Below are 21,485 nucleotides of genomic sequence, written 5' to 3'. Positions count from 1 at the left end.
ATTGATCATTTTTGAAACAATATTTATTAACTAAAATTTGATGCACTATTTACAATATGCTATACATTTTAAACATTTCAAATTTGACCGCTCATTCAACTGGTATTAGCAGCCTATGATCAAAGCTACTCCATATTGCACACAAACATTCACTATACATATATCAGAATAAAACTTACCACCGAGGTTTTCCCTCAGTATTTTAATCAACATCAATTTGTTATGATATATTGTTTCAAACATAAAATATAAGTAATTATTTGAAAACAATGGAATGTACAATTTCATTTTTATGTACCATTAACAATTCAAATTAAACAAAGAACTAAAATACCACTCCCAAAATTATATGTTATGTTCAGCAATACGTATAGACAATTATTAAAACAAAAACCAAAAAAAATAGCCTAAGCTTTTCCTGTTAGAACTCCTCCCGATGTTTTTCCTGCTGCCGTAGTATCTTGTTCTTTTTCCAGCTGTCGGCCAAGGTATTCCCTGCACACATTGTGAAAACAAAAATAGATTATTTCTTCTCTTACAAAATATATAAGGCTCGATATTATGAACAAATTAAAAATATTTTTGAGAATAAAAGGACATAAATGATAGTAAGGATATGTTAGGAAAGGGTTTAACTATGTTCGAATTCATTTGTTGGCCCTTAGATTTCCTTTACCTAGGAGCTTCGTACAGTTCTCTTAGTTCGTTCGTAACGAGAAAACACTGTCCAGAGGCCTATATTGCACTGAAAAAGCTCCAGGCGCTAATAACCTCAGGTTACGCGCCTTAAATTTAAAAAAAAATCAGGATATAGTTTTAACAATTAAACTACGCACAGATCTTTTGTAAGAATTGAGTCTACTAACATTACCCATTATAATGAAGGCAACAGAAAATGTTCTTAAGGGACACATTAGAATGAAATAAGTTTAAGCTATACATATTAAGATAGCTACTTCCCGAAAACTCCCCCGAATAATTTTTCCTGCACAATGTGAATTCGCCTTCTCAAACATGTAATTAGTAATAATCAAACAACGGATATCAACGTGAATTTAAACGCAGTTGATAGCCAAGGAAATATGATTATGAATCTTTTCTATCACTCGGTACAATTCATTGACAAATAAACTTCAATTTTTATTCAATAGGGTGCCTTCTGTGACAATCACTGAGAGTTTATGTCTTAATATTAAATACAAATCACATTTCTCATTACTTTTCGACGCTAACGATTCTAATGTATTCAAGCAGTTCTTAGGTAATCGGTTCCCACAAAGAAGCATTCTTTAGTACAATATGTACATCATTCTCCATTCTACCTATTCCACATTTTACAAGTATAAAATGGGATGAAATATTTCAGGGCCAGTGAAATACATCATCCAGTAATCATCGCCAGTAATACAAATCCTCAGCATAGAGCATCCTATTTATTGATTTTCAGTTAACAATTAATAGATTACGTAGTTAATGATTAAACAAAATTTACTTTTATAACGTACCAGTTATGAACCATGAGTTTTTGTACAGCAAGAAGAGCTTCGTACCTCACGTTTGGATCTTCATGAGAAAGCAGTTGCATCACTAACTGTTTCCCACCCAAATTTTCAATGACACTGAAACAAAACAATGCAATCTAATTTCTACTTTGTATCTGTTGCGATAGAGGTGTAGCCTACTAGACAAATTCAACCCAGAGCCACCACTACTACTTATACATTCCTCTGACGGTTACGTCAAAATTAGGTTATCAAGGAAAGTAATTATGCTCACATTTTTCCACGGGGGTAATGTCGAACGTATTCACCAATATCATAAGAAGCCACACTTAGTACCAAAGCATCTCTACTAGTTTCCAAAAGATGAATTAGGATTCTTAATAATTCATAATTTTTCTCATTTAATCGCCCCGCATTTTCACGCCAGAATTGAGCTGATCTATGCACTGGACTCCACTCTAGGCGTCCTGTTTTTACTTCTGTAGCGTACTCATCGAATGAACTAAAATACCAGAAAAAACATTAATGGTTGTTTTCATTAATATTTATTATTAATAAAATTTCAAACTGAACAAAAAAGAATAACTACCTCAGATCCTGAACTGAAGCCTGTAGTTTTTCATTGAGAAATTGGACATCTTCTACAATATCTTCATCGTCAAATTTTCTTTGTTCCAATATGCTTAATTGTTTCAACACTTTGCTCTGAACCATAGCAATGCAATGTTCCTTGGATATTGACGGGTCTTCAGGTTTTTCAATTAGATTCTAAAATAATTTTCTATAATTAAAAATGCAAAAAAACACTAATAAGAAGAATGATTCATAGCTTACTCTAAAAGCTGCTAAGATGATTCTGGTAACTTTCTCTTTTACGGAGTCACTCAAAATATCTGCCAAAATAGGGATAACACTAAATCTAAAAAAAAAAAAATGTATAAATAATTGCAATAATAAGATTCTTAAAATATAATTAAAAAATACATTTACTTATTCATTCTTTCTGCAAGTTTCGGATTAAATGTTAACACCCAAATGCAGAATATAAGCTGATATTGAATTTGGAAATTAACTCTTCCTGTAAGGACGCTAAGTAAAGTTGATATACCATCCACTGATATGAATGCTGCTCGGTATTCATCTATGCGGAGCATCATCTGAAGGCATCTTGCCACTGACTGCATATACTCGTTATTCTATGTTGAAATGATTATTTCAGTTACACTCGCTTTGACAAATAGATTAGGAAAAACTAAATTAAATGACTAACATTGATTTTTAACTGATCCTTCAGCCAAGTAAGATAAAAGTTAAGATCCGATTTGTCCATGAGATCAGAGCTCCAACAAGCAATTTTAGCAATGATTCTGGCTGTCATATTTATAATGAAACCATCTGATCCATTCAAAAGGTTCAAAAATTGGCCACATACTGGTTCTTTCTTTCTTGTCGAATGTTCCCGAAAAATTTCGACTCTACTTCGATCCTCCTGAAAAGAATGACTTGAAAACCAAAAATGTAAAGAACATGGATAATGGTGAGATTTTTTTCTAACTATTTTTAAGCAGAACTTGAATCTTAGTTACAGTTAAAATAGGAACAAGTTCCTTTAGGCATATCACATATATCACATGGTACTACTGTAGATGTAACATTACCTGCAACATATCATCAATCATCACTAATATATATTGTATGGTTTGATCCTTTGATACATGTTCTAACAGATTTAAAAATGTTTTGGCTAACTGGCTCCGTTTTTCTTTAATTAACTGCTCTCTCTGTGCTGTGTCCGCATGATCAAATGCAGTGATAAAATTAAAATCTTCATTCCCTATCATCTGCGATCTAAATTCAAAAAGGAGCATGTTAAATACATGTGTATCTGATCTGAGAGCCTACTTCACTAGTACTTACTGTAGATAAGATTGCCAATTTATTCGCTGAGTACGAATTTCAGAAGCCTGTTGTTGCAAGACACTTGTTGCAGCTAACATATCTGAATTAAAGGAAGAAATAATTAATGGAAGAATTTCATTGATAACAACATTAGGTCATATATGCATCTGTCTTACCAATTTTTTCTTCCGGTAATCCCGGAAGAGTTTCACGTGTTAGAGTTTCTTTCGACATTCGAAGTTTTACACAGAACAAATTTCTAAAACTTCTTCACTGAATTTTTCTTACCCAACCCTCTTCAAAACGAGATGTCAATTTGTTAACCAAACCAGATGATAATATGAGGTACACGCCCACCTGAGCAAGGACCGCCAACTTAAATTTTATCGTTAAAATGTTAACAATTATCCCGTTCGCTCAGTCCTCAATATCTTTTCAGAACTGTTCTTTGATGAATTTCAATAATTGTCATGGTCATGACGTTGCTTATATTTTATATATCATGGTCGCTTATATTTTTAAAAGTTGAGATTATTGCTTAATTTATTTGGTTTTAAAATTAGTAACCTTTTGTTCGAATTACTTTTGTCCTTCCCCTTACAAATCGAAAATGAATTGATCTCAATAGAAGTATGGAAATAATTCTCTACAATTTTAAACCATTTGTGAGCCTCATCTAATTTTTTTTTTTACAAAATCTTAAAACATTCCCTTTGTACCTTCTAATATTAGTAAAGTTTAACCACATGAACTGTGGATAATGGTAGAGGTAGTAATTAGAGGATGTTGATCTGGGTTGTAAGCACTAAATTTTGAAACTTCCACCACAAAGTTCTTACGCAACCGTCAGAAGGAATGCTCGAAAAACCAGTGACCAATTTTGTTTTGTTTCTTTTACTGTTTAAGATTTACTTTTATTTACATCTTATACGAAGGAGGATGAAAGTTCGGCACTTTTTCATTCACTAAGAGCGGAACCTTCGAACCCGAAGGGGACAATATTATGACTGAACTCTATCCAGCATAATTGTAAAAGGGTTCATGCTTCTCGTGCCTCACTTTACTCAACTGCGCCATATTTTTCTACTTCAGAAAGTTGAAAGACCACATTTTTGGCATCAGGATGCTCAAAAATTTATGAACTGAATTTTGTACTTTCTTACTCTGGTTAGAGCCCAGATTCGCTTCTTCGTACATTCGTACCGGTCCATTGCTTATATTAGACTTCCGAAGAGGATTATTTTAAGTCTTGAAATTTAAAAAGATTTGAAAATTAGCATATAGCGCCAAAATTAACTAAGTTACTAAATAAAAATTGGTTCTCGCACTCGCAAACCCATGGGACATTATACCGCTGCTAGAAGGCCAGAAGTTCTGAAAAATTTTCAAATCTTTGAATTTTCGTTTAAAGGAGTTTTCCAGACGTACCTTCTTTTTTATGGGCCCATCTGTGTACGTATTTTTTCTCTGGTAAGAGAAATAGTTAATATTCATCTAGGTTAAAAAGCTAATTTTCGAAGATCGCAAATAAATTGATTATCAGTTATATTTAATTTTTTTAAAATTCATTATTTCCCTACGTAATATAAACTAACCAAAAAAGAATGTCTCTTATGTAAAATATTAACAAAGGAACTACAATTTTTCTTTAAAATTCAGGATTTAACGAACGTTAAGATTTAATTTTTAAAAATACTGGAAAATTTGTAAGCGGAACAACATTTTTAATGATAAACAGAAATATATCTTTTGATGTCTAGATAAAAATAAAGTGGCACATAATACCCAAATAGACTGTTAAGAAAAATGGGTACTTTTCCGTTAGCCGGGCGCAAGCGAAAAACAGTATTGGGTAAAACTGTTTTCTTTACAATTCATTAATATTTGTTTATAGTTGAACGTTTTCTACTTTTTTCCGTTGACTTGGCTCGCGTTTGGTTCACAATTGGCGACATTTGCGCCCGGCTAATGGAAAAGTACCGAAAAATGTTCTTAGTTCACTCGGGAGGCGCTGGACAGTTTTCCTCGATACGTTTCTTAATTTTTTAGCACATATTAACATACGCGGCACTTACGACTGACGAACAGGCAATTTGAAAAAGACAGAGCTAAAAAGTTTTGTCTTCCATAATTCAATTTTATGATACAAATGCTGGCATTCTACACACCTACAGGCACTAGGAGCGCACTAACGATAGCAAAAAATCTCCGAAAAAATTGAAGGCGAGCACTCCAACTTGAAGCACGTCCAGCTAAAAAAAATTAATTTTCAGCACACACACACTACATTTTAATTGTCAAATGAAAAATTAACAAACATAAATAACTTAAGTTTAATGTACATAAATACTTTTCTTTGTTAATAAGATTAGGTTTTAAAAAAGAAAGAAAGAAAAACAATTTAGCATCAAGTGATTTTGTGATATACAAATTATAATAAAAAATTTCAAAGAGTTCTTTGTTTATTTAAAGACCACTGTGTCTAGCATAGCACCTAAGCACTGAACAATATTAGAAGACATGAGAATATCAACTTTTTCTTCTAGATGTCTCTTTGGATCTTGTTTACCAACATTCTTTATAGCCAACTGTTCGGGAGTCATTTTCTCCTCTTCTTCAAGGGCCTAAATCACAATATATTTAGGTCTTGTTTTTCAAAAATAATATACATTTGTTTGAACTCTAACATTTTGCGACACGTATCCAATGAAATTCCAGATATTTGCACAATAAAATGTTCAAGAAAATTACCTTATTATAATTTTTGGCGAGTTCCAGCATTTCACTGACAGTAGTTTCATTTACTTTGCAATTTTCTGTATAGTCAGCAAGCATTAATCCATCCATCCAAGATTTTTTATGCAAATTTAACAACATTTTTTGTTCTAATTCATTTTTTCTGTAATTTATGCTGATAGAATAATAATGTCGATTTAACCCGTGAATTAGGGCCTGAAAACAACAAAATATCAATGAGTTGCGCATTTAAATAAGAAATAGTTTTTTCCTTTTCGTAACGTACTTGGACTGAAGGTTTCTGAAGATGCCCTAAATTGGAAGTTGTTTGTCTTGGTTCTTGACCAAGTACCATCATATTAGGATTAATTAAGCGGAATGCATCAATTACAACTTTCCCTAAATTTTGAAAAAAGTTTGTTTAAGATCAGTAATCAGTTATAAGCGTCTAAAATTTAGTGCTGATTTAATTTTAATTTTGTCAAAGGAACAACTTTTATACCTTTTACACTTTGAATAGGATCGACTACAACAGCTACTGCGCGTTCTGATAACGCTTCAAAACTTTGCTGAGTATTAATATCAACTCCAGACAACCAGCATCCAAATCCTGGATGGGAATGATACCATCCTACAACCATTTCAGGCCGCCCAGTTTGTTTTAACATGTCTAACATTTTAGCCTGAAATACTGGATCAACTGCCTCTACACTGACTCCCTAAAATTATAAATCTCAAGTTAATACTTTTTTCAGCAAAAAGCCGATAATTAAAACAATTATAAGAAAAATATTCTTTTTTTATTTTTACCGTTCCTGTTTGAGGCATGGCAAAAACGTCTATTACGCGAACAGTATAATCATCCACAAATTCACCCAACATTAGACCCATTACTTCCATAGGAACACCAGCTCGTCCATGTTTCAACATCTTCAACAATGCTAATGAAGATATGTATACTTGTTCGGCTGTGTCCACCACAGGAGCGTCGGACGGCGGCGGGGCTTGGCTTAACCCTGGCATACCTCCCCCTAATCTTAATAAACGATCCATGCTAAAACAATTATGCTTCATAAAATAAAACTTCTACTCCAACTAAAAAAGTTCAGCTGTTGGGATTTGTGTAATTTTCATATCATACCATACAAAACAAAATGCCAATCAATAATAAAACTAAACGATAATAGATAATTTATACCTCTCAAATTAACTATCTGTAAACTTTACAAAAAGGCATTAATGCACTGAACAGTTCAATGTAAGTAAAGTAAAACAACTCTGCAAACAAAAAATGCAACCTCATGGACTGAACTATCACATTCCCTACCGTACACCTATAGCATAACCAATGTTCAGTGGTACCACAATAAATAGATGCAATTTATATTTCTGATATTTTATTAATTAATTTACATTAATCTTTTTTTTTCAAAACATTATTTTAGTTATTCTTCACTCTTATCTATTCTTAAAAATTACCAATTTATTATAACATTACAGTCTCAAAGATAAGAATTTTTCTTGTCTAAGGGCAATTTGTTATTTCACTTCGTTGGGCGTAAATTATACAATTTAATGGTTGGGTCCAGACAAGTGTTGTGTCTATAAAATTCCATCCATAATATGTTCAAGTTTTTATATATTATAGAAGGAATTTTATATTTCAGATAATTTATCAGCAAAATAAATAAATTTTCCATGTTACTCATAATTTAATTTTCAAACTTTTTAGTTTTATTAAAATTACTAATATTCATGCCTATAATGGCACTAATTAAAAACCAAGAATAAGAAAAAACGTTAAAGAATCAATTTCTTCAAGTACATCTCATTAATCAGGGCCGTTCAAAAAAATAGAGGTATTTTTAATATCCATAAACAAAGAAAAAATTCTCTAGAATTTCACTAGTAACTGTTTTGGTGTTTTGTATTCGCTACAAACTTAATTTTGGTAAATAAGAACGTCATCACCGAGATATAAATAAGATAAGAGTATTTTTAAGTTTACCTTATCTATGGTAAATAGCACTAAGACATCGAAGCAAACATATCTTTAATTATGCTGTAAAAGCTAGAAATCAAGGCGACAGCATACATACATTTAATTAATTTACATTAATCTTTTTTTTTCAAAACATTTTAGTTATTTTTAGTAACCTAAAAAAGAAGTTTCTTATTGTGACCTATGTAGGTTTTCAGCCATCAATTCAACCCTTGGAAAAAGTTTTCTTCTATATTAAGGTAATTCATATTTTAGCAAATGATTAACAAAATTTAAATAGCACTACGTAAGCCTGTGGATTTATTACAAAGAGACTCATCGATATACGTAAATCACTTAATTTGCCAGACAAAAGGACCAGATATTACTTAAGGTCCGTTTATTACTGCCCTATCCAGGATAAAATAGCATCATTTTTAAACAATGTGGAAAATTTGTGAAGGATAATTTTGGACTTCGTTCATAATTTTAAAAACAAGTCGTTCCTCTTTTTACAGTCAGAGAATGTGTCGAAATCAGGATTGTGTGCTTTGAAAAAGAAGAAATTGTTAAATCAAATAATGAGAATAGTTTATTGCTTAAATAAGTAACAAAATAAATGTCAGTGAGTAAAATGTTAACAGTCAAATGGTGAACTTTCGCTATTTAACCGCATATCCGTATCTTTCCAAAATTATCGTAGGCTTTGCGAATTCATGAGAACCTAGGGTGTCTATTGAAAACAATTTAACGACCTGAAAACGTCTAGTTGAAGACAATTTATCGATACTGTAATGTATACACTTACCACAAAATATACTATCCAAATCTGAAAGGTTTTCTTGCCAAAAGTTGAAGACCCTTTCTTTTATTTTATATTAATATTAAAAAAACTATTTTAAATAGAAAAAGTAAAGGTGTAACCCTTTTTGAGAATTCACGGTTCATCATTGATAGAAGTACAAAAGTACCGGCAGACGACCTGCCAATGATTATTACAATTTAACTTTTAACTTGATGATATAGACTTAGTTAAGCCTCCTTATGGAACGGGCTAATTTTTTATTTTGGTTTTTACTGACAACTTTGTAAGCGACCCTCTGACCATTCAACTTCAAGGTACCCAATGTAGTAGAGCAGCTAATTGTAAAATGTGACTGTAAATGATGAAGGGCAGAGCGGAGTTCTCCATCTGCAAGATGGTCTGAGACCATTTTGTTGTTATTACAAAGGAAAATGTGTGTATTTTCTTCGTTCTGATGCGTCATAAATGCTTACAGTTATGGCCAGTTAGATCACCATAGCTAATACACTAACATGCTTGGGTAGATTGTGTGTTAGATAATAATCCTTGGTCCTCAGTAGCTCCCAGTGTTTCCCTTTAGATTTCCGCCCTTTTTTTTTCTTTTACTGAACTCTTAAAAAGTCTTTTTTAAATTCTCGTTATCATATGCAGTTTGAGGTGCTTCAGGGATCCTTTGCTAAGAATGCACTTCTTTTTCATTGCCCGAGATCCGTTGGAAAACTAATTCTTTCCCTTGTTTTCAATTTTGGGTTTTTATCTATTTTGAAATCTCTTGTCAAGAAATGGAAACTTCTTGTGCGAACTGTAATTAGCGTAGACTTAATATAGATATGTATATATCGGTTATTTATTTAATTAGTTTCATGAAAATTATTCTTAAGAGAGATTCTGAAATCTCCAATAGAAGTCAAATTAATAATGTGAAAACAAACAACTTTTATTTATGTGAAGTTAACTAACATTTCTTAAAACATTGTTGTTGGAAGGAAGTTCAAAACTGTAATAACAATAAATTAAAATCGTGTATCACTTTTTTTTTAAAGTAAGTTTTAGTCAGTACCGGCTTCTTTTTGTCTGACCAATATCAAAGACAGAATTTAAAAAATCTGATGTTGATTTGTTAATATTAATATTGATACTAGCTCTTTTTATATATCTTTTTCCGTTTATTGTCTTTTTATTTTTAGGTTTTTATTATTAAAATTTTGAGGTTTTGACCAATATTTAAAGCGATTGCGACTTTCGTTTTTTCATGACATGACTGGAAAAGGTGATAAATTTCGAATCAATGAATATAAAAAATTGAGAGCAGGTAATTATTATTATCACTTTTTAACGGTTGAGGATAAAATTAGTAGAAATAAAATTAATGGTAATGTTACGCATTTTGTATGTTTTGTTTTTAACTAATTGTATTTTTCCTATTAGTATACTCTTAAAACTTTTTTGCGTTTTGCAGAAAATGAAAACAAATGGCAAGGTTCATTCTACTTTGTGCTTGGTTCTGATCCTCAATTTGGATTAATGGCCAACTATCCCGAACATAAAGAAACTCGTTGGGAAAAGGAAAAGATTTTAGCTAGGCAATGCGTTGAAAAGATAAACAATTTGTCTCCTAAACCAAAGTTTTTTGTTATTTGTGGGGATTTGTGTGATGCACTGCCAGGTAACTTTGCACTTTTATTTACTGAGTGTTTTTATTTTATTCTGTAAAAATTTGAAATTCCTCGCTTTATCTGGATTTAGAAAGGGATCTGATTATGAACTATGTAATGTTGTCCATATCTTAAATATACTTAATTATTGTTGTTTTGAATTTTTTGTCTTATGATTTTTATCGTCTTTATAAGAACTGCACCTGATAAGGTAGACCATTTCATACTTAATTTGTTACTTTTAGAGTCCTCATGGGAATTGCGGAAAGAACAGATGAAGGATTTTTATGAAATATTTCAAAATGTTGATGAATCAATACCTCTTATTTGTGTGTGTGGAAACCATGATATGGGAGACCAGCCTACGGTTGAAACTGTAAGCAGGTACACAAAACTATTTTTTGTATTATTTATTCGCAGATTGTGAAATTGATTAGTTGTTTACGGCTCAAAGATATTGAGGTTTAGGTCTACTTCAAAATGACTGGGACGCGCCTCTCCAACGATAAAATGTTGCCGAAAAGTTAATAATTGTTTAAAATGAACATTTTCAGTCAACAATTGTAACTGAGATAAAAAATTTTGGGGAGATTAACGATAACCTCGGCTGGAAAGACTGCAACGTTCTTCTAGAAGGAAAACAGTTGAGGGAAAAATCCTCTGAGGACATTTGAGGCCACTCCTCAAATGGCAAGGTGGTAGGGGTTTGCCATTGCAGAGCCATTAAAAGCAATAACAATTTATACACTTTATAAACGTTTTTTCCAACTCAGAATGGTAAATAAATGTAAACTACACCTCTCTGCTTGATTTTTCAGAAGTAAGTGAAAGTATGCAGGAGCTGATGGTCCCCCTAGCCTATAACTTAAAACTTGTTCAATTTTTCATATCACTGTTTATTTTTTTATCAATTTTACATTGTTTGTGTTTTGCTAATCAAGATTTTTTGTTACATCATTTAGACGAGAATATATTGTTTAATATTAATTGCCTAATATTGTTTTATAATGTCATTGGACTGAAAAGTACTCTGTAAAACAACATAGTTAAGTGGCCTCATTTGCTTGACTGTGGACGAAGTATTCTCTCTTTATTTTTGTTTTAAATATTTTGTTTTTAGCTAAATGAATATGAAACCTCCTACATTTTGGTTCCATACGTTAACAATTTATTTGTGTACGGTTCTCAATTGATAATTCATATCAGAAATTTATATGGCTTTAAACTAAAAAGATTATATCATGAAAACATATATTGCAGATATCATACTACTTTTGGTGACGATTATTTCTCATTTTGGGCAGGAGGTGTATTTTTTATTGTTATTAACTCGCAATATTTCTATGATGGAAGTAAAGTTCCAGAAATTACAGGCGAACATAATAAATGGATTGATGAACAACTTAAATTCTCATCTCAATCAAAACATGGTGCTGTAATATTTCAACATATACCATGGTTTTTAGAAGATCCTGAAACTGAAGAAGAATCATATTTCTTTTTAAAAAAAAATGTTCGAAAGCCGATGCTAGAAAAATTGTACAAAAATGGTTAATATATTTAAAATTATGAATTGATAATGCTAATTTCTTGGTTTATTCGAATGAAGATTTATTTTGTTTGTTTTGTTATTTTAGGAGTAAGATATGTTTTCTCCGGTCACCTTCACAGAAATGCAGGAGGTTTTTACAAGGACTTAGAATCCGTTGTTACATCAGCAATTGGTTGTCAGCTTGGGAATAACAAATCAGGTTTTCGCATTGTTAAAGTGCAGGATGAAAAAATCACTCACGAATATTATGATTTTGATAGTTGCCCTAAAATTGTTAATTTTTAAACATTGTTAATTAAAATATGAATGAATATCATTTATACTACTTTTTTATAATTGGCAAATTCACCTCTACAATGTCTTTCTTAAAGTTAACAAAACAAGCAGGACGTATACCAGTGATAAATCCTTGATATTTAGAGATTTCCCTTTTCGTTTAAAATCTTTGATTAAAATACTTTGATAATGATTATTGTACACTTACTATTTGCCCTTAAAAAGTCGAATTTTACGTCTTGTTTTAAAAATAAGCCATTGAGTTTTAGAAAATTATTAAATTGGTTTTGTTGTTTTAAGTGGGTTACCAATTATTAAACTCATAAACCAACAATTGAGTTTAAACAATATTAGTTTAAGCTAGAAGAGAATTCTAAGTGCTCTGATTTTTGTCCTTCAGTTTTGTCTCTCAAACATAACAGGAACTGTATCAATGAATATATTTAAAAGCCTCAAAATCTATTTTCCTGTTGATCAATAAGTTAATGGAATAAAAGGGTAGTACAAGGTAAAGGTACTAAAGTAACATAATCTCAATAATAATAGTACAACTTAACAATAAAAAAAGAGAAAGTATAAAAGGTGGTGGCATCTTTAACGTTATCTTTATTATTTATTTACAAATTATATTTAGAACGTTTGGCACATAAATTACAAGAGAAGGGATCAAATTTACAATTACTAAATAGAATGTGTACGAGGTTATTGTACAATTGTACTACAACTTTGCGATAAATGTACAAGTTCTGTGAGTGCCTTTAAGGGTATATTTTGACTTAATATTGTAACAATGTATGACGGTATTGTATTTTACACAGTACATAAAAATATGGATTTTTTATAATACGAATTTCAGAATATTTACAATAATTTTTTTTAACTGTTGGAGGGTTAAATTCTAACATAAAGTATAAATGAGAATTTTTCCTCTCCTTGAAAATATTGACATATCAAAGTAAAAACAAAAACTCCGGTGAAGTCGTTGATTTTTTTTTGAAGCTGAATTAGATACAAGCAATATAGACTATTCGAAATTGGAAATATAAATTAAATTTAGAAAATATAACTATGTAGTGATATTTTTATTGTAAATTGATCGAGTAAGAAAATATTGAAAGAAAATGAGTATTTAATACTTCTTCAATAACATAATTTTATAGCATCTGGTAATTGACGTTCTTTTAGTGTGTGTTCATCTTTTTCAAAAAGTCTACATAGTTTTATTAAGACGATTTCTAAGAGCCATAATTTCTTTCTGATCTATATAATGCACCATTTCATACATGCCAGTATTGTGATGATGCATACTTAGGCTACATATTATAGAAAACAAGTTTTTCAATCAGAAAGTTTTCAACTAAGTGGAGATTTTAAACTTAAACATATGTATAAAGCATTAATGACAGAACATAATGAATGGATGCTTTGTGCTTTATTATATTCTTGGTAAAATTTCCACTCTGAACTTTTCGCTTTCACAATGAGCTTGACAGCATCAAAGATTATGAAATTCTTTATGTTGTAATTACAATAGAATTCTACAATAACAACTAAGAATCAGTCAGTCTGGTTTTCTGTATCTAATTCGAATAAAAATTTAAATTTGATATTTGTGGCAAAAATTTCAGTTCTGTTCAAAATAAAAATTAAAAAGTACTAATATATAAATTATATAGCATACATTATTAAAAAAGAAATGTAGGAAGACCATACACTGATTTAATTCTTGAAAATGAAGGAAAATTGACATTTTAAGAACCTAATCTGATTTTAAATATTATTCATTATTTGTCCGCTTAACATTTATGGGTGTTTATTAATTTTTATACCGGTTAACGCAAGCAGACCAAGGTAAAATCCTGAGGATTAGCGGCTTCTGGACAAATTGGTGATCCCAAATATCCTCTAATCTCTACACCACCATTAACTTGCTTCTAAGGTATTCATTATTTTTCTTCTACACCGTCATCCTTATCAGCAAATGTTTCAATTTTACGAGTTTCATCATGTTTATTTTGGGTAGGTGCAAGATCAACCGCCCATACCTCACAATTTGGACTAAGACTCGTAGATCTCTCATCTCCTGTTTTCAACAATGGTCTCGCATCTTCCAGAGAACGACATTTGCCAGCGTTGGAAGCACTCAATGTCTCTTTTTTCGTTGTAACAGTAGAGATGTTGTATTTCTTTGACGAACTGAGTCGCCTTTCTTCTAAAGCATTTAAACTGCTAGTTGGCACTATTCTATGAGGAAATCTAGGTGAGCCTTTGGGTCGGTCTTTATAAGATAATATAGGTTGAGAACACTGATGTTGTATGGAAAACGATACTCTTGGTTGTGACAATGATTGCACTGATCTAGCCTGTGCCCCTTTTTCATCATCTTCACCATCACTAATTTCTTCTCTTGCTAAACCTCCTAGAGAGAATTTTCTATCTCTAAGATCAAAATTATCAACGTTTACGAACGGAGTCCTGTTTATACCAGTCCGGCTGGTATTACACGAAGATTCACAGCTTTCCGAATTACTTTTATTTCCTGGTACGAAACCAGCAAAGTACTCCATATGTGCTTTAAAAGCTGAAGCAATTCCCATATTTGCAGGTGCTGACACTTTTCTAATACCTTGTCCACTTGCACTACTCCTGGCTGTTAACATATTTAAAAATTTACTAAATACCGAACTTTTAGTACTAGAATGCCCTTGAAAATCCTCATCTCTAGGACAGAAATTCATTTTGTCAGTAATAGTTTTTTTTTCGTCTAATTTTGATTCAGAACTGAAAGTAACTCCACGTCTCATTGGCTGGGTGCAGTGTTCTTCTGAAGGCCAGCTAGCTCTTGGAATAACTGGAGGAAGGACTGATAACAATAACATGGGTATACCTCCGCTTACACTTGGCGATTTGCCTCTGTTTGGTACTGGCAAATTCAATCTTTCAATTGTTTCCTCCAAGTCACCCTATAACAGTGAATTAGTATTTTTTTTTTTTAAATTTAAAGCAAAACTATAAAAGTTAAATTTGCTTACCCTAGGAACTGTAATGGAGGAACGAGAACTGCAAGATGAAACCTCACTCGTTAACTGTTTCTCTAATTTCGTTATTTCACTGTCTAAAATATGTAATTCCCTCCTGTAAACCTTGTTCTGAACTTCAACTCTAAAATACAACTCACGACGATCATCTGTCAGGAATCTGTTAAAATTAAACAATAGACAAAATATAATTTATAATTTGCGAGTTTAAGCTTTTGTGATTTGGGATTTTTCCCAAAAGATTGTACGAGAATCAGTCAGAAAGCCATCCAGAGGGTCAATTGTGGTACGATCATTACCTTAGTAGCCTTTCTAGTCATCGAACTTCTTCCAGATACTATGTTCAGGGTATGCTGATCAATAATTCAAGAAAAATAATATTAAACTTGAAGACTAAATCAGTTTCTGCTACAATTCTATACAATTATCCAAAACTGTTTTTGGATAATTGCACAAACAAAAATTCTGTCAAGATATCTGCGATTTTAATGCATTTTTTAAAATATCAAGAATGCTTCTTTAATTTTAAATTTTTTGGATCAATCATATAAAGAACAGTATCATGTCTTAGAGTTAGAAACAGGAAAAAATGAAAGTTTTAGAATTATTGCAAATAAAAACTCAGTAGGCAAGATTTTATAAATTAGAACAAACTTATGGATTTACTACCAAGATTGTTAAAATCGAAATTGGGGCTGATTATAAGAAAGTATATTTCATGAGGAAAACGATTGGCATGTAGAAGAAAATGTTCGTGAGGGAGTAGCATCACTCCTAAAATTTAATGACCAATCAAAGAGTGGTAATCTGAAATTTGAACGTAAGTATTATGGCAAATCTTATTGTCATTTTTAAGCTTCTGCCAACAAGACTTCTCGTTCTCATATCAACTATTCTTTAAATCTCTTACGAATACTTAATTGTCTCATCTTTTTACATCTATAACAATGTGTTGTTTGATTTCTCAGTTTAAAGTACTATTGTCTATTTCTCTCAAGCTTACTGCACGCGTGATTCTGACAAAAAAATTTTTTTTTTTTAAATTTCCTCCTTAACCCTTCCCCAGTTCCATCAACTTGTACTTTTCTTATCTCTATTCACTCAGATTCGCATACGTCCTTAGACGTGCCAAAAATGATTGCTTTATTACTTTCTCAGAAGTCATCTATAACAAGATCTTCACCCAATTATTGGAGTTTTGCTTGCTATCCAACTCTTTTATTTTATAATTTTTTCTACTCTTGGACCTTTAAAAAATCTGAAAAAAATTGTGCGTTTTTTTTTTTTAAATTAATGTACTCTACCAACCTTCAAATGATAGAGGATTGACAGGTTTTCATTCGAAATTCGTAACTGTGGGCTGAAGTGATGTTAGAATAATTTCTAGGCAGGTACGCAAATACAATTTGAAATTGGCGATAAATGGATGCTACATTTATTAAACTGTTGATGATTCTATTAAAATACCAAACATTGGTTGTTTTTATAAGAGAAAAATTCCGATCTCTCTATAACATTGCTGACTGAATTCAATAATTTTAAAAGGGAGAAAACATTAAAGAAATCTATTCAGTTTTACCTAAAACAGTAACATTTATAAGACTTACCTTCTTGTATTACACTCAATCTTCAATCCCATGCTATGAATGATTGGATCAATAGTCGCAGGGTTGTCTGTGTGAGCAAGAATGTCATGTACCTTAGGAACGCAAAGCAAGCATAACGAACCTGTTGTGGATACCAATATTGGTATTGTTATTGTAAGAAATGCCAGGGTAACTCGTTCGAAAATTAAATTAGCCAACACAACGACCAATACACTGGTTATCACAACACTATATACGCTTAGTCCAATATACTGAGAATCGTTCAATGCTGGAATTTTAACATGCCTGAAATGAAAATTACAGAATTTTAAGGATCATTTTTAAAAATCCATTTCAAATTCACATTAAACCACTACCAAGCATCCATGAAAAATATAGTGTTAGACCCCTATATTGTGGTCATATAGTGGCAAAGGAGATTCTTCAGGGGTTTTAAATGAGCCACTTAATTCTCCTTTCATCCGACAAATTTAATGATTAATCGTCAAAAAGAACTTCTAGTTTGCCACGTTTATACTTTTCGATACACAATTTTCTAAAAGAGCATTTAAAATAAGTTTGAATCTTTGATGTACTTAGATGTTGTTAAGCTTATTTACAATTAAGCTTATAAGTACCTTGTTTCCCAAGCCATATATACTCCTACAATAAGTAGAAGTCCTTTATATATGTACAACACACCCAGCCAGCTGTGAATAAAGTGGGAAGCGCAAACTTCTATCTGAAAAACATAAGGGTTCTACCCTTAATTTAGAAGAAATAAGAAATCCTTAGCATTAAAAAAAAAAAATAAAAAACAGAAAAATCATTTAAAAAAAAAAAAAATTTTATTTTATTATTATTATTATTATTATTATTTTTAAGTAATGCTATGTTTAATGCTCCCAAATTCTTACAGATTAATTAGAGCACTTCATTTCTATTCTTAAATAAATTCCGGTACTTTCGAAAGTAAATAATGGGAAATTGACATTTGGTGTGTTAGTTTCTCCACGATACATTATATTAGGCCTATTTATTACATATTGAACTAACAATACCTATAAAACAAACTAAATTTTATACAAGAACAGAGGAATATTTCGAATTATTTATTTCAAAGAATATAATGAAGTTCAAAAAAACTATTCTGATATTAATTAATTGAAGTAAAATATTATTGAATATAATTAAATGAAATAACTAAATGGAATAATTAATTAAATTAATTATTTCCAATTTATATTACTTATAATCTCGGGCATTTTTAAATAATTTTCAATAAATTTTTCCTTGCCAAAAGGTTTTTCACAAGAGGTTGTATTATTATTGAACGAAATGAAAATTAAGAATTTATTAACTTAAAGTACACAGTATTTTACCTGGGGTTGATAGACAACACTTCTTTCTGTTGGTGAAATCTCAAGTGTCAAATTTTTTAATTGTCTTTCTATAGGATCTACAGTGACCCACAATGTCACAATAAGGCCGTCTACCACCAATAGTACGCAGATTAAAGAAATAAGCTGGGTATCTTGTAACAACTAAAATATAAATACAAGAATTTAAATACGAAAAATTTAAAATTATTTTCATGAGATTAGAAAAGGTAAAAATAATGTCATTGATATAGACCAAGATTCTCAAAGGTAATTTAAATTTCAAGGATTTTACTGCTATTTCTTATTATCAGTAAATTTACTTTTCGGTTTCTTCGATCTACCATTATAAATTGTAACTCTTTGCATACGTTAAGCTTATTTATTCAGGTTCTTCTTGGTCTTCTCTTACTCTTGCATCGAGTCTCCAATAAAATTCTTTGGTATTCTTCTTATCAGTCCGTGAGCATATAATCCTTCTGTTATTCTGATAAAAAAGTCTTTATCTCTTTCCTTATTTTTCTTAATCCAGAATTTTTAATTTTTTATTTCAGAATTTTATCGCCACATAATACGAAATACCGATCAGAAATGGTTGAGAAACAGATTGATGGAACTAAGCGGGAAGAGAGATAGGCTAAAAATAGAATGAGATGAAGAAATAATAGTAGTGTATATGGAGAAGTGTCGTGGAAAAGAGAGGAACATCATCAGTTATCTATTAAAAAAAAAAGAATAAAAAAGATACATAATAAAAAACAGACTCTCAAGAAGTAAGAAGTATTATGTTGAATAATTTAAGAAAAACAAGGTAAAAAAATGATCAGGAAAATATGATTTATTTTAGTTTTTGTTTAATTTCAGAGGAAACATTTTACTTCAATTTAGTAAATTGATTGAAAAAGATTAGTTTTGTCTTTTTTTGTTATTTCAGAAGAAATAATTTATTTGAAATTAATAGGGTATTAATTATAATCATAACATCAGCACCTGAATGGGTGGCCACGGTTGTGGTAGTTAATTCCATTGTTTTATTTTTTAATAACGTATGTTATTAAATGTATGTCAATCAATGTTTAATAAAATGGCTTATTATTACGATTGTCACAGAATTATAATCCTTTCTTGATTTTCATGCGGACATTTTGTTGGTCATCAATTGAATGAAATGAAATAACGAACTGTATACGAGTATTAATGCTTTGAATTATTTCTAGTATCAGCTTACTTGTAGTCTAGATCTCAAATATTTTGATTTTATAAATTGTTTAAGGATTTTATAGTAATTTAATTATTCAGTTTCGTAAAAATTTTGTTTCTTTGTTTTTTTCTTGGAAAAAAAGTAAAATGTATTTTTTATAATTATATTTAAATTGATCTTCTTATCTTGCTTCTGTAAGAACTGTAATTTACTTCTCTTTTTATTAAATGGTTTCTATATACAAACAAAAAGCAAAACAAAAATGAATGCTTAAGCCTAATTATTTGTATTCTTTTCTGCAAATGTATATCATCCTGAACTAATCATCGGCAATGATAAAACAAATTAGCCCTTTGGCCTGTATTGCACCAGAGGCCCACGAAATAATCCTCAGTGGCTATAGTTTTGAATATCTCTATTTAATTTGCAATCTACCTTCACTCTTCAGAGGCAATTCCGAATCCATCCATCAAGGATGATAAAAGTATGCTTCTTCGGACACTATCTTGACAAAAGAATTATTTGGAATCTACATAATAAACTCACAAGAGACAGGAAGTAAACCGACCAAACAAACTGTTCACTTGAATGACAAATGTTCTCATCTTACTTTAGAGACAATACTGCTTTTAAGAACAATTCTGTACTGAAACCTTTAAGGGCTTACGGAATTGATGTGTGGGGCTCTAACAAGCTCTCTGACTTTCACCGACAACGAACACACCAATCAAAAATTCTTCGCAGTATCACTAATTATTAGGTAATGTTTCCACAGCTAACTCAATATGCCTTTTGTACGCGATCTTATCACATCTTGGTATACAATAATTTCATAACACTCTCTCTCTTTCTCTCCATTACCATCCATTAATCCAAAAACTATCTTCCTACCCCATTCCTGGAGATCCCAATAGAAGACTGAAAAGCCGACGGCCAAGAGATCTACTGATGGTAGTGGTCTACAAGTTTTTTGTAAATATGTAACATATCCTGCTCTTTTCTCATACAGTTAAACCCAAATATTTACTATTTTACTAATTTTTCTCATCTCCCTCAACTCTACTTGTAAATACCATCATCTCATTCACTATCTATCGCCTACATATTTCTCATTCCTCAGAACTTGTAAATATCTCGGAGGGTTGTCAGTGGACAGCTGCTCTATTCTTGTACTCATCATTTGCCCTCACCACATTTCTAAAGATGTCAATACTATATCAAGTTCTAATATGAATCGCTTTTATAACAGGAAAGGATATACCACTTTTCTTCTATTGTTTAATAATAAAGGATCTGTTTATTAAGTAGCCATGAAATTAGTTTCGACTTAAAATTTTTATGAGAGAAATTTTTTGTAAAACTGTAAATTTTTTTAAAATAAACAGAAAATGAACAGAAATTAATTTATTCATTCATAGCTCCCTTTGCTGTATCATTAATGTAATGCTAAATTAATTACACAAAGGAGGTTTGTTTGTCTATTACCTTATTTTTTACAACTCCTTGTGCACTTCTAGTAAAAATTCTATGTACTCTGTAGGTCTTGGCAAATACTGATCCAAAAGCCATAGAAAATCCAGCCGAGAGTAAGTATACTCTTGCCTGAAAATCACATTTTATTAAAAAAAATTTAAACAAAGTATAGAAGTACCTCAATATTAATCAGGAATGAGCGCTTTTAATTTACCGTGCATACTGTAGAAAAAATTTCATTTGATGGTAAGGTAGCGTTATCCAATCCGAGAAGAATGACTGCAGTGTAGACTAGTATACATCCAAATACAGCCATGTTGTTTAATTTTGGACTAGACAGCTTGATGTATCTATGAGTTAAGAAAATAATGTATCTTTTAACTTATAGAGAATTATATCTAG

General features: G+C 31.0%; 4 protein-coding genes across 8 annotated transcripts in view; 1 reads left to right on the top strand and 3 right to left on the bottom strand.

Annotated features, from left to right (window-relative positions):
- Positions 1-5: 5 nt before the first annotated feature.
- On the bottom strand, positions 6-4,243 carry VhaSFD (V-type proton ATPase subunit VhaSFD). The gene is made up of 10 exons (XM_074122275.1): positions 3,578-4,243; positions 3,420-3,501; positions 3,161-3,350; positions 2,773-2,991; positions 2,493-2,698; positions 2,337-2,421; positions 2,092-2,270; positions 1,777-2,004; positions 1,506-1,619; positions 6-495 (listed from the first exon to the last, which is right to left on the bottom strand). The coding sequence occupies exons 1-10, from the start codon at positions 3,633-3,635 to the stop codon at positions 408-410; spliced, it is 1,449 nt and encodes a 482-aa protein (XP_073978376.1). The 5' UTR covers positions 3,636-4,243; the 3' UTR covers positions 6-407.
- A 1,473-nt stretch (positions 4,244-5,716) lies between these two features.
- Rpn11 (regulatory particle non-ATPase 11) lies at positions 5,717-7,497 on the bottom strand. The gene is made up of 6 exons (XM_074122280.1): positions 7,336-7,497; positions 6,948-7,191; positions 6,640-6,856; positions 6,424-6,536; positions 6,153-6,353; positions 5,717-6,025 (listed from the first exon to the last, which is right to left on the bottom strand). The coding sequence occupies exons 2-6, from the start codon at positions 7,188-7,190 to the stop codon at positions 5,864-5,866; spliced, it is 936 nt and encodes a 311-aa protein (XP_073978381.1). The 5' UTR covers position 7,191; positions 7,336-7,497; the 3' UTR covers positions 5,717-5,863.
- Positions 7,498-7,775: 278 nt separating this feature from the next.
- Positions 7,776-12,446, top strand: LOC141451137 (serine/threonine-protein phosphatase CPPED1-like). Its single transcript, XM_074122281.1, has 6 exons — positions 7,776-8,378; positions 10,111-10,235; positions 10,383-10,589; positions 10,824-10,962; positions 11,839-12,128; positions 12,216-12,446. The coding sequence occupies exons 2-6, from the start codon at positions 10,181-10,183 to the stop codon at positions 12,413-12,415; spliced, it is 891 nt and encodes a 296-aa protein (XP_073978382.1). The 5' UTR covers positions 7,776-8,378; positions 10,111-10,180; the 3' UTR covers positions 12,416-12,446.
- A 536-nt stretch (positions 12,447-12,982) lies between these two features.
- Positions 12,983-21,485, bottom strand: part of GABA-B-R3 (gamma-aminobutyric acid type B receptor subunit 3) — a 146,642-nt gene continuing 138,139 nt past the window's right edge. For all 5 annotated transcript variants that reach the window (XM_074122258.1, XM_074122259.1, XM_074122262.1 and 2 more), the window contains 7 exons: positions 21,298-21,433; positions 21,096-21,212; positions 18,413-18,574; positions 17,669-17,772; positions 17,052-17,336; positions 15,439-15,604; positions 12,983-15,369 (listed from right to left, as the gene is read on the bottom strand). In XM_074122258.1, coding sequence (XP_073978359.1) covers positions 14,353-15,369; positions 15,439-15,604; positions 17,052-17,336; positions 17,669-17,772; positions 18,413-18,574; positions 21,096-21,212; positions 21,298-21,433 — 1,987 coding nt within the window. In that variant the 3' untranslated portion in view covers positions 12,983-14,352. The remainder of the gene's footprint in view (positions 15,370-15,438; positions 15,605-17,051; positions 17,337-17,668; positions 17,773-18,412; positions 18,575-21,095; positions 21,213-21,297; positions 21,434-21,485) is intronic.

Source organism: Rhodnius prolixus, unplaced genomic scaffold (genome assembly GCF_049639745.1).
Source record: "Rhodnius prolixus isolate KJV_2025 unplaced genomic scaffold, Rpr scaffold_8, whole genome shotgun sequence".
NCBI lineage: Eukaryota > Metazoa > Arthropoda > Insecta > Hemiptera > Reduviidae > Rhodnius > Rhodnius prolixus.
Note: the sequence above shows the minus strand (reverse complement) of the source record. Positions and strands in the feature narration are given on the sequence as shown.

Excerpts from the sequence above, each read along its gene's own strand:
- VhaSFD (XM_074122275.1), bottom strand. The coding sequence starts at position 3,635 with ATGTCGAAAGAAACTCTAACACGTGAAACTCTTCCGGGATTACCGGAA. Across the intron at positions 2,271-2,336 it reads TCATCTTAGCAGCTTTTAGA|AATCTAATTGAAAAACCTGA; the intron begins GTAAGCTATGAA and ends AAATTATTTTAG. Across the intron at positions 1,620-1,776 it reads CATTACCCCCGTGGAAAAAT|TGTCATTGAAAATTTGGGTG; the intron begins GTGAGCATAATT and ends GTTTTGTTTCAG.
- Rpn11 (XM_074122280.1), bottom strand. The coding sequence starts at position 7,190 with ATGGATCGTTTATTAAGATTAGGGGGAGGTATGCCAGGGTTAAGCCAA. Across the intron at positions 6,857-6,947 it reads CCATGCCTCAAACAGGAACG|GGAGTCAGTGTAGAGGCAGT; the intron begins GTAAAAATAAAA and ends TTATAATTTTAG. Across the intron at positions 6,026-6,152 it reads TCGCCAAAAATTATAATAAG|GCCCTTGAAGAAGAGGAGAA; the intron begins GTAATTTTCTTG and ends ATTGTGATTTAG.
- LOC141451137 (XM_074122281.1), top strand. The coding sequence starts at position 10,181 with ATGACTGGAAAAGGTGATAAATTTCGAATCAATGAATATAAAAAATTG. Across the intron at positions 10,590-10,823 it reads TTTGTGTGATGCACTGCCAG|AGTCCTCATGGGAATTGCGG; the intron begins GTAACTTTGCAC and ends TGTTACTTTTAG. Across the intron at positions 10,963-11,838 it reads ACGGTTGAAACTGTAAGCAG|ATATCATACTACTTTTGGTG; the intron begins GTACACAAAACT and ends CATATATTGCAG.